Source organism: Eurosta solidaginis, chromosome 4, assembly GCF_040869045.1.
Source record: "Eurosta solidaginis isolate ZX-2024a chromosome 4, ASM4086904v1, whole genome shotgun sequence".
NCBI classification, from domain to species: Eukaryota; Metazoa; Arthropoda; class Insecta; order Diptera; family Tephritidae; genus Eurosta; species Eurosta solidaginis.
The window spans coordinates 153,396,078-153,408,836 of NC_090322.1; the positions used below are offsets into that span (position 1 = coordinate 153,396,078).

General features: G+C 36.5%; 1 protein-coding gene across 1 annotated transcript; it reads left to right on the top strand.

Annotated features, from left to right (window-relative positions):
* Positions 1 to 5,535: 5,535 nt before the first annotated feature.
* LOC137248261 (venom allergen-1-like) lies at positions 5,536 to 12,693 on the top strand. Its single transcript, XM_067779136.1, has 3 exons — positions 5,536 to 5,695; positions 11,902 to 12,293; positions 12,363 to 12,693. The coding sequence occupies exons 1-3, from the start codon at positions 5,573 to 5,575 to the stop codon at positions 12,604 to 12,606; spliced, it is 759 nt and encodes a 252-aa protein (XP_067635237.1). The 5' UTR covers positions 5,536 to 5,572; the 3' UTR covers positions 12,607 to 12,693.
* Positions 12,694 to 12,759: the final 66 nt, after the last annotated feature.

Here is a 12,759-nt window from a genome sequence, read left to right on the forward strand (position 1 = left end):
AAATAAACTTTGTTTGGTTCGATTTAATCGATTAAATCGATTTTTTTCTAGAATCGAATCGAAAAGATCGATTCTTAAAAAAATCGAATCGAATCCAGCTCTACGTTGAGCAACACTATCAGCTCAGTCCAAATTGGTAACAACCTCTCCGAGCCATTTAAAACTTAACGGTATTTCAGACAGGGCGACTTCTTTAATTTGATTAATAATTTCAGTTACTGGCGTATATTGATGACATTGACATCATCGGCCTGAACAAACTCGAATAGAACTAAAATTTAGTGACATCATACATTTTCAAATGAAAACACATTCATAATGCATGTTAAATATTCAAACATACATATAATACAAAACGTGCTTTTGGTCACCTTTGACTATCTCAGACGTGTGACAAAAATATAAGTTAAGTTAAAATTAAAGCTGAATGGAAAATTATCTTTCATTCATATAATTATTTACACTGCTCAACATCAATCATTTTGCAATTGAGTTGCTACTTTTATTTTGTATTTTTTTTTTTTTTTCGAAGGGGCCGAAATTTTTGCGAAACAAACACAGGCGTGGCTGTGGTTTTGGTGCTTCTGCATGGATTGGATTCTATAAAATGATAAATATTTAGTATCAGCACTTTAAAATGACTACATTGGGCCTTTGCACTTTTTCTGCAAGGCAACAAGTTAATTAAAGCCTTGCTGTTTAGGCTTGAGTGCAAAGTACTCGTGATGTTTGATATGTATAAAAACATTTGTACGTCTAGAAACCTACTGTTTTTATACTACCTAGAGTTCGCTCAAGGCTAAAAGAAAGAAATGATTTCGAGCACTTTTATTTTCGATAAAAAATCGATAACTCTTTGATAACATTTCAATAAAAAACGACAAGCTGAAAAAATGTTAGCTATCGATAATAAATTGATAATATTTCGAAAACAAACATACAACTAGTCTATCCTCGCCATTTCTACTACCCATATTTTTATTACATTTGCGAGGAAACAACACAGTTAATAAATGTCAATTCAATTTAAGAGCAAAATGGCTGCAATTGTCAAAAATTTTGTCGGACGAGCAAACTTCCTGTGATTGAATCGTGAGTGAAGACAAATTTTTGTGCACGAAGCATAAGCTGAAACTATTTTCACTACCAGGGCCCACATCGTGTGCTACGCTCCGTGATCGAAAACTATTTTTGAAATCACAATAGCTCTAAGATAGTGAATCGGAGTAATAAAATGTGTGAGAAAAAGGTTGACCGTTTCATATCTATCGTTTGAGTAAAATTGTTTTTCGATTCGTCATCGTAAAACACGATGTGGGCCCAGATTTAAAATTTTAGTGATCATTTTTTCATTATCTGTGACCCGACCTATGAAAAGGTGGCTTATGACTCAAAAAAGAAATTGCGAGGAACAGCTGTTGAAGACAAACAATGCATTTCTTCAGTTTCTTCGTAGTTTTTCTTTTGCATTATGAACAGTCATGCCCAAAAGGCAAAGCACAAACCAGTTTCTGACCGATATTATGCTCCATTGCCATCGAAAAAAATGCTACCAAAAAAATCTGAGGATGTTTCACCAGCCACCAAAGTGGCATCGAAGGAACCTAGATTTTTAGTACACTTCTCTAGATTTTTAGAACACTTCTAAGCAAGTTAGGGCTTTCTAGTTCTCACCACGTGAAAGAGCGTCTCAAAAACTATCGAAACCAGAAAAAAGTTGAAACATTTTTTTTGAGTCATAAGCCACCTTTTCATAGATCGGGTCACCGGGACCGGTATTTAATTAGCGAAACATGCTCATATTATTTTATAGAGTTGTTTTTGTTATTGATATTAGAGAAAATTGCAAAGTTTACAAACGGCGATTGTTACTAGGACATGTTTCTGGATTTCATTTCTTCACTTACGCGCGCCTATAAATATTCCACACAATACGGATTAAAACGCATATAGAATTAGTATGTACTTAAATAGTGAATAAAGGAAACAGTAAGGCAATATCTAGAAACCAATTCCAAAGCGAGCAGCGGGGCATTCATATGGCTGAGTGGTTAAAGGCATCTGCGTTTGCACTAATATAAAGTATGAATGTTAGAGATTTCGAGTTCAATACTCAGATCCCGAGACATGAAGAAGTGAAATCTCAAAGATATCCTAGTAACCATCGCCGTTTGTAAATTAGCAATTTTCTCTAATATCAATGAAAAATTTTTCAATTTCACAACCACTAAAGCTGAGTGAGGCTGACATTTTTTGCATTACCACTCAACTGTGAGTGAAGACTGGTATATTAAAACACTGCCCCCTCAACTATGCTTGTTCTTCGAATTTATAATAGTAGCAAGTAAGAAAGTCCAAGTTCGGGTGAAACCGAATAATACATACGCATCCGATTTTGTTTATCTTATTATTTGGAAATGGTAGTGATTCTGCCAAATTTCAATATAATATCTTTCACGGCTTTTGATTTACGGCTTATTAAACTTCCAACTTTTCTTCTTCTTAAGATGGGTGGTGAAGCCCCCAATCTCTAAAATTATTTGGAATTTATGGTTTGCATCATTAAACAATCCACCTACCAAATTTCATTAGCTTAGCGGTATGCGTTTTTGAAAGATCTGATTTTTTCCATTTTTCTAAATTTTCGATATCGAAAAAGTGGGCGTGGTTACCGTCCGATCTAGCTCATTTTAAATAATAACCTATTCTGTGTTCAGATAAGCCCGTATACAGAATTTAGTGAACATGTCTTAATATTTGTACAGATAGACGAACAGACATGCCTTAATCAAATTTTTTTAGATACTGATGATTTTGATACATGAACGTCTTTATCAATCTCGATTCTTTTATACCTGTACACAACCGTTATACAATTAAAGTTATAATATCCCGTTTACAAGTACAGATGGGTATACAAATTTACTCGTGTTTTATTCTCACTCACAAAACATACAACTTAAGAACTCCAGAACACCTGATTAAGCAATTCCGGAAGAATTGGTCGTATGCAAATATTTAATCTTTATATAGAAAATAAAAAGATGATAAAAAATTTTAAGGACTACCTTTATATAAATGGACCAAAAAATAGAAGGCAATTTTTCCTTTAATACAGACATGGTCTTGTTGAATTTTGACTAAAAAACTTTAACAATATCTCTTGTAAGAATTTGGGATTTAAAACTATATAGGTGAAGTGCAATCTTTCAATTTAGGGCAAACCATGTACTTGGGATTAACTAAATGATAATTTAAAATTTAAACACGCACTCTACCTTTATAATTTTAAATCCCAAATTCTTTTACCAGAGCTATTGTTAAAGTTTTTTAGTCAAAATTCAACAAGACTATGTCTGTATTAAAGGAAAAATTGCCTTCTATTTTTGGTCCATTTATATAAAGGTAGTCCTTAAATTTTTTTTATCATCTCTTTATTTTAAATTTTTTATTACTGCCTACAAAAAGGCAATTTCAACTTTGATCAGTGATTTAAGTAAGTGAAAATTCTTATCTTCATTTATTTGTTCAAAATAGCAAGATTTAATCGAATTAGTGGAATTTTCGCAGACAACACTGGCGAAAACAATAGAATTCCACCTAGTTTTTCAGCTACTTAACTTGCACAGCTGAAAATCGTGGTGAAATTCGCATACGCCTGAAAGTCTAAAAGAATCGTGGTGAAAGTCTCATACGCCTAAAAGTATGCAAGGACGTGCATTGAGTAGGGCGTTCAACGAGGTGGAATTCTACAATGCATGCAAAACTCAGGAGGCTAGCCATGATGGTATGGCCTAATCTTCTAAATAGTTCGACTTGTGCGTTACGTAGCTCAAATTTTTTGATCAAACGTTGCACTGTCACCGAGTTCTAAACAATATTTCAGGTTTCAAGTCTCTAGATATCCAGGAAGTTAATTAAAAATCGATTGCAAGATTCCCAATATAAAACTAGTTCTCTCAATATCTCGATCGATGCGCTACCTAGCGGAATTTTTTTCATAAATTGTTGCATTGTCACCGGGTTCTGACTTACGGCCCAAGTTTCATGTCGCTAGCTCATCGGGAAGTTACTGGAAAATCGATAGCGAGATTCCCCCATTTTTAAAGGATTTGCAGTTATCTTGACTAGCGTGCCACCTAGCGGAACTTTGTTTTCTATAAGTTGTATTTTCACCAGGTCTCTAACTAAGTGCCAAGTTTAAGTCTCTAGGTAACCGGGAAGTTAATTAAAAATGGATTGAACGATTCCCAAATTAAATGCTGTTTTCTTACTATCTCGATCCGCGTGCCACCTAGCGAATTTTTTTATCAAATGTTGCAGTGTCACCGGGTTCTGACCCACGACCCAAATTACAAGTCTCTAGCTCACCGGCAAGTTACTCAAAAATCGATCGCAAGATTCCCCTAGTTTTTCAGGGATTTGTAGTTATCTCAATTACCATGCCACCTAGCAGAACTTTGTTTTCTATAAATTGTATTGCCAGCGGGTCTCGAAATATATGCTAAGTTAAAAGTCTCTAGGTAACCGGGAAGTTAGTTAAAAATGGATTTAAAAATTCCCAAATTCAAATTAATTTTCCTAATATCCCGATCCATGCGCCACCTAGTGGAATTTTTTTGATAAAATATTGCATTGTCACCGGGTTCTGACCCACGACCCAAGTTTCAAGTCTCTAGCTCACCGGAAAGTTACTCAAACATCGATCGCGAGATTCCCATCGTTTTTCAGGAATTTGTAGTTATCTCAATTAGCACGCCACCTAGCGAAACTTTGTTTTCTTCAAATTGTATTGTCAGCGGGTCTCGAACTACGTGCTAAGTTACAAGTCTCTAGGTAACCTGATCGTTAGTTAAAAATGGATTGAAAATTCCCAAATTAAAATAAATTTTACTAATATCTCGATCCATGCACCACCTAGCGGAATTTTTTTCATAAAATATTGCATTGTCACCGGGTTCTGACTTACGGCTCAAGTTTCATATCTCCAGTTCACCGGAAGTTACTCAAAAATCGATTGCAAGAGTCCCTGCTTTTTGTTCAGGAATTTTCGTTTATCTCGATTCGTCTGCCACCTGGCGGCATTCTGTTTTCCAGGAATTGTAGTGCCATCGACTCGCAAACAATGTGCTAAGTTTCAAGTCTATGGATCACCGAGAAGTTAGTTAAAAGTCGATCGCAAAATTTCCATTTTAAAATGAATTTTCTGTATATCTCGATCCGTGCGCCACCTAGCGGATTTTTTCACTTGCATTGTAATGTCTCTCAGATCTCAACTATGTTCCAAGTATCAAGTGTCTAGCTCAACGGGAAGTTAGCGAAAAAGACTTCCGTGGGTCAAAAACTCGTATGGAAATGAGGGGACAAACATGAAAGCGGCTTAATATAAAGGTAATAAAAAGGTAATAATAATAATAATAAAAAAATAATAAAAGACAAAATTTCTATATGAAAACAAAAAAAAAGAACACATGATAAAAGCCACCGCTACTTTTATTAATTTCGGTAGTCGCACTTCTTAAATACGGTAAAAATTCATTTCAATTAAACAAAACCAAGCTAAACGTTGACAATGAAGTTTCTATTTGTGTTTTTGACAATTTTTTTGGCAACGCTTGAACTTTGTACAGCACAGGATTATTGTAGTCCATCATTATGTAACGGTCTACAACATATCGCATGCAACAACAATGGGGTAAGTTGTGACATATCGCTTAAAAAGGAACATCAGTCGTTCCCATATTGATATATTACTTACTTGTTGATTATCCGTCTTTAACCAGATCACCGAATATAATTGTACCTTAGATTTTTATTTCTTTATTATTTCTACAACGCTCTTCATAGTTGTCCATTGAGAGATGTTTCGAGCTGTTTACGATTATGGGGATTTTAACTATTCGTCCTAGAAGGAAATTACTAAAATGAATTTTTTAAATGAACAGTTTTAACTTTATTGTTCAAAAAGGGTTCTAAACCATTTGTCTGTTTTGGGGCTTTGAGCCGAGCCATGAACCCAATCGAATTTATTTAAAAATTCAAAAATAGGCCCCAAAAACAGCCCAAAAAATGGTTCAGTTACGTTCAAAATAAAATTCTACCAAAATAATTCAAAATCAAATAAATTTCCCACTTTCCCTTGAAACTTTTTAAAGCACACAGCTAATATATACTCAGATATAACGTTGGTTGGTTCCTGTGCTGCCCGAATAGCAAAGATCCGAGGAAATGTAGCGCGGGGCGCCATTTTGCTTCACATTTCTCTTGAAACCAATTTCTGCTAATTTAGTATCCCTAGTCGGTACGCCGTTCGACGCATTTGGTGTGGTTAATGAACGTGCTGATATCTTCTACTATACTTAGCTACTTCCGTAAGTTCCGGCAGTATATTACTAGACCATAGTTGGAAACCTAGTGTGTCTTAGAACTAAGGATTTCCATAGGTAGTGCGCGATTATTCCTTTGCTGTCCTCATCACCACAGCTCCTGCAAATGCTTTTAAAAGGGATCCCCATTGATAGTGGCTGTGATCATGAAGATTTATTTTCTTGACCTATTTAGTAGGTTCTCTGTTCGCCTTCTATCGTTATTCGGCCAGTTTATCTTGCAGGTTAGCGGGGAGTACCAATTAGAGACTGCCTTTTTGTTGTCCTCGATGTTCCTGTGACCAGGTACCCATATAAGGGTTATGTTTGCATAGTTAGCTGCGTCTTAAAGTGACCTCTTGCAGCTGCTGATGGCCTTAGACGATGTGATAGGGAGTAAAGCGCCATGAGCGCTGCTTGGCTATCTGTGTAAATGCACACTTCGCGGCCCCCTCCCTCTCCCTAGTCCTCAGACTAGAGCGTACATGCCCTTTCTGTACCCGAAGATACTAGCAACATTTTGTGGGCGGACGAACAGCGACACATTAAGATGTTCACAAAAGACACCTGTCGGTGTAGAGTGAAATTGCGTGCTTTCTTTGCACCTCGTCGCCCATTCAGTCCCCTCTTGAGGGTACGTGTGATAATCTGATGACGGAGTCGGGAAACTTTCTAAGGATACTACTGTGGCCATACTGCCTCGAACTTCAACAGTTAGAGTCACAAAATCTTACTGCCGAACAAGTTGCAGCTTCATGTATGTGAAGATCCAGAGAAAGTTGCTTTAGGAGCACATTTAGTGCGTCAATTGGGCCCGATCTTAGTATTCTATTCATCTTCTAATGTTGCTTTATTTTTCCATGGCCGGCTACCATGCTACAGCTCTATAGGTTAGCATGTGTCTGACGACGGTCGTATATGAGCCCTTGATTTTGAAAGTGGTCTAAGTCATATTTTCCTTGTTTCGAGATAATTAGAGTTTTGCGTTATAAAGGATTGAAAAATATTTTTGCACTATGGAAAATGATTTTTCGACAGTAAAGTAGTGCCAACAAACAAGAATTTATTATGGTTGTGAAATTTATTACCATTTTTAACTGGAAATGTGCTTTTGAAAGGTTGGAAATGACTTAGACCACTTTCAAAATTAACAGAATGACTTTATAAATGACTTATACCAAGGAAACATTTTAATTAGTAATTAACATTTTATTCAAACTCATTTCGTTATAACAAAGTAAATTATTTATTATGACATATTTAGGGAAGTGAAGTGTTTGTGAAAAATTGGTGGGATATAGGGTAGTAAATCCATCATATCTTTATGTTTTTCTTTTGTTATTGGTCTAATAGTTGTATATAATGGAGGCAAATCCATATTTGCATATATTCTAGGTCTTCCTTTTTTAGGTGAGAGGTCTAATATTTTGAATTCGGAATTGTCATCCAAGGAAGTTTTATAAAACATTTTATATGGAAATTTTTTTAGAAATCTGATCCATTGAATTTTAAGCCAAGACACAGCTTCTCCATTGGTGTTTTTCTTTCTATTATTCGTTGAATGTTTAAGTTTTTTTGTCGAAATAAAATTTCTCTGAGCCATTTGTACCACCAAAAATGGGTTTTTCTTTTTACATACTTCTATTAAACTATAATAATGCTCAGGTATGTATAAATAATTTGATTTTTTAATTTTAGTTTCTATTAAACCAAAATCCCGATCATTTGGCAAAAAAGAATGGCCGGATACCATAAATTTATGATCAACAGTTTCAACATTATTATCAGATGACTGAACAATTTTTAACCAAATTAAAGCTATGTTGATGTTACGATTTTGTCCTGTGCAGGCATCACTGTAAGCTATGACATGCTTTTGAGTGGTAATGTCCTGAATGTGCTTTAAGATGCAAGACGCAACTTCCTGTGATCCCCTTGAAGCGATTGTTTCATCCCATACATACATTTTAGCATTTTCATTGTGGAAATTATGAAACCCTAAATTGTATACATACATGTTGCGCTTATAATAAGCTACCGAGACAGAAAGTTTTTGGTAAGAAAGTGCTTTCTGTAGATCAAATGTCAAACCGTAATATTCACTCGGGTTATCTTTTGCTCTTTGTATGTCTTCTGTCAAACTTTTTCTAGCCTGTTCGGCACTGTTAAGATTGGAATCATGAATTTCCATAAGATGCAACTTCTCGTCTTCGTTACTGGATGCTTCTATTTTTAGTTTTAGTGAATCACACTTTTGGCAAGTGTCTTTGCGAGGAGTATGAAATGTAAGTCCACTCCTTCACACGTGGTGTATTATTTTCATCGAATTTTTCTACATACAGCTCATACATTTTTCGAATATCTAAGTCAGCACTTAAATACTTTCGACCTGAAGTGTGATGTGATCTCGTGTAATGGCTCTCACATGCTGGAAAACTCAGAATATGTTCTCGTACCACTTTAATTTTTTCTTCATCTGTTTTTCTCGATGAACCAGTCATTTTGCCACGTAAATCCATTCCAGGGGATTTAGCATTTAAGGCACGGCTTAATCTTCCGTAAGATATTTTAAAAGTATCCAAAAAAAAAGTTCTACAAGCAGAAACTTCTGACATCCGTAAATTTATATGAAACTTATAACTACATTTTCGCATGTATCCTTTGTTATTTCTGGGTCGCCTTTGCTTTATTAATAGTTTTCCAACCAAACCATGCAGAAACAAATTCTGTTTTTCGAAACTTGCTAATTTCCAAAATGCATCAAAATTAGCTTTCCTGTCTTCATATCCAATTGCATTTATACATTGTTTGGAACAAAGGCAATATTTATTTTCGAAAAGTTTGCCACTCACAAGCTTAGACTTTTTTGTTTCATATTCCTCTCCCCTATTTCTCTTAATTTTTCTTAAATTTTGTGCATAATTATGTTGATTTCGGCTCCTCTTTCTTGATTTCATGTTAATTTCTTCCATTTGTAGGGGTTCCGAATTCACTTTTAAAGTATCAGTTGATTCATTTGAAGACGATATTACTCTTCTTCGTTTCCATTTCTTGGGAGCATTACTTACACTTCTTCGCAGGATAATGTCTACAATTAACTATATATAGAACATTTTTACATTTTAAGGATTACTTGATCATACCTGAATCGTTATCTGAAGGCATTACAAAATTACTATTTATTTTCCAAAATTTCTCAACAGACTGACTTAGACCACTTTCAGAATAAACAGTTTCTATATTTTGTTTAACAACCAAAAAATTCATTCAATTTTACGAGTTAATTTTCATGGCATACCGCCAATCTCTTCAGATAATGTTATTTTATTATGGTTAGATAACAAGTAGCTGATAAACTCGATTTTTAAAAATTTTGACTTAGACCACTTTCAAAATCAAGGGCTCATATAGCCCCATCACGAATTTGGGTTTTATCATATTTGAATAGCTGAATGGCAAACATAATGGGCCCAAAGCCGTATACAAGGAAGCTGCTCTCATCAGCCTTTCGAATTCTATAGTATCTTACGGTGCACAAATATAGGCAGATGTGGAACAACAGCAGTATCAAGCCGCCATCATGACCTGCTTATGTAAAGTAAAACTGGACAACCTTCATCGAATATAGACACTTCTAGGAATGGTGAGGAAGGGTAGAAAAGAAATTTGTCGATCTGTCCACATGCTGTGCCATCAACAACATGAACGGTGGAGGAGACAAATAGGATCTGTCAACAGATACGTGAGACACCAAAAGAGCACATTAGCGTAGCGATAGTACCCATAGAGCTCATATAACGAAGTCTTACACTCGGGACGTCTCTCAGTGGGGTTTAAAAACTCCTCACAATGTTAGGCACCTTGGTTTTGGGGCTTGCATCTATGTCATTCTGTCTCATAGAAGGGTGACGAGATATCGGTAACCAATAACTGCCAATCCCCCCAATTCAAGGTGTTTGTGGATCGTGCCTATTTGATCATCTACAGACAGGGGATGTATTCGGCTGTACTTCAATGAACCTTCACGATATCGGGCCACTTCGGGAAATATTGATAGCCTTGCCACAGTAACGGGCACTGTTGTGGCAGGGGCTTCCCTTCCCCATATTTAGTATTGGACCGCGGATCCCGCCTTGTCGGGCAGGAGGTCATATGGCCAAGGTGAATGACTCAACATTTTATTTTAATTGGGTAGGGAGCGCAAGTAGTGCAGAGTCAACGAGCTCCGTTATGACAAAACATACAAATCCAAACGGAGAAGTAGAGTGGTAAGAGGGCTCAATCGTAGTACCGTGTAGCACTAAGCGCTGTCCTACGCTTTGGAGCAATAGTCGACCCAACAGAGCTGGAGAGTGAGCGCTAAGAGTGGACCCCTTAGGCGGTAGAAGTAGTTCGAAGATTCTTCAAGAGGTTTGCTGCGAGAAACCCCGGTACTGCATCACCTCTGCTGTAGACGCTGGTTATCAATCAACTGCTGAGGCGGTTCGAAGATGGGCCCGTCAAACTTACGACGTATACAGATGACGTTGCTGTCTTCATAAGTGGAATGTGCCTTCCAACAATCAGGTGTTGGATGGATCAGGTGCTTTGAAATTTAGGTACCTGGGCATCTTTGTCGGGTTGACAGCCAATGCAAAGAAGGCAGATATGGTATTCTTTACTAAGAGCTACAAGTTCCCAAACTGGACTAAGCCTAATATGATAGTACATATCCTTCAGGAGAAACCTGGCACAAAATTTCTAGCAACCATTCTTAATAGTAAATTGTTTTGGAAGCTCAACGTGAAGAAGAAAACAAGAAATGCCTCGACGGCATTTTATGCATGTAAAAAAATGCTAGGGTGTACTTGAGGTCTATCGCCCTCTCTCTCTCATTTGCAGTAATTCTAACGCCCTATACTTAAGAGTCCTTGTTTGGTTGATAGTGTAGAATAGGCGATACCCGTTTACACCGATGGTATGGAAGGACATAAACAGGTCTTATAAGCCGCCATATCACAGTAGAAACAATGTAAGAAAGAAGCGTAAACCGCAGTCAGGTCGACTCTTTTATTGGGAAAGATTAAGTGAAGATGAGAGCTGCGTACGATGTACCAAGCAGGAAATACGTAGGCTTAAGCTCGAGGCTGTAAAGTGTAGAAGATCGTTTGCAAGTTTTAGAACCTTAAGAAAACAAAATTACTCTTATCATTAAAAAGCGAGGACAGTGGGCACTCGGGTATTCTGACTGGACACTGCCTTCTGGCGTCACGTGCTTTCAGTTAGTAATAGCAGATGTAGAAAATTTGGGTTGGAGGAGGATACGATTTATCACTGAGGTACTTTATAACATAGGACCTGGCTTTCGTAGAATTTTTCAGTTTGGTCGTTAAACAGCCTTCTGGTAACGCTATGGACTCATTCAGTCTATATGAGGTCCTGGCGGAACGTCCATAAGTCACATGGATTCAAACTTCACACACTCCCTTATACCACCAAGTTTTCTACTTCCATGACCATAAACCCGATTTCACTCTGATTTCTTTCATTTAAATAGAATTTCGCTGCGCGTTGTATAAATCCAACAATGGTCAACCTCACACAAACACGAAAGAATATAATACTTCGAATTCACAATAGAAAACGCAATCAAGTTGCAGGTGGACAAACTAAACTAAGTCCAGCTTGTCGCATGGCCACAATGCAATGGGATGATGAATTAGCCCGTATAGCGGGATTTAATGTGAAACAATGTCAAATGCGACACGATGCCTGTCGCAATACAAATACTTTTAGTCAATCTGGACAAAACTTGGCTATGATAACTTTCCAAACTGGTAACCTTAATATTCAACAATTTCTGCGAAAAGCAGTTAACTTATGGTATAATGAAATTGCCAACGTCCAAATGACGCATATAAATAACTTTCCAAGCGGATATAGTGGACCGTAAGTTTTTCAAAAATGTAAAGTTTTAGATGATATATTTGTAGTAAATTTTTCGTTTCCTTTATTTAGCGCCATTGGTCATTTCACTGTAATGGTCGCCGATCGGAATATTCGTATTGGTTGTGCTGCGGCAACTTATAAGGCGCAGGATAACAGGATGAGAACTTTTCTAATGGCATGTAATTATGCAACAACAAATATAGTGAATCGCCCGATTTATAATACTTGCGCAACTGCGGCTTCGGGTTGTACAACTGGAAGAAACCCTAATTTCCAGAATCTTTGTTCCAAATCTGAATCATATTCAGTTTAATTAAAAATAACATAATCCTTAGGTTAGTATGGTTTTTTTTTTATTTTTTTTTGATTGTGCTATCATTATATGTAAAGATTTGTGTAAAGTGAGCTAAAATAAATGTATGTAGTAATAAGATACCGTCTGAGCTGCGGATCGGTTATTTGTTTG

Coding starts and splice junctions, on each gene's coding strand:
- LOC137248261 (XM_067779136.1), top strand. CDS start 5,573: ATGAAGTTTCTATTTGTGTTTTTGACAATTTTTTTGGCAACGCTTGAA. Junction 5,696..11,901: donor TCGCATGCAACAACAATGGG/GTAAGTTGTGAC, acceptor TCATTTAAATAG/AATTTCGCTGCGCGTTGTAT. Junction 12,294..12,362: donor CCAAGCGGATATAGTGGACC/GTAAGTTTTTCA, acceptor TCCTTTATTTAG/CGCCATTGGTCATTTCACTG.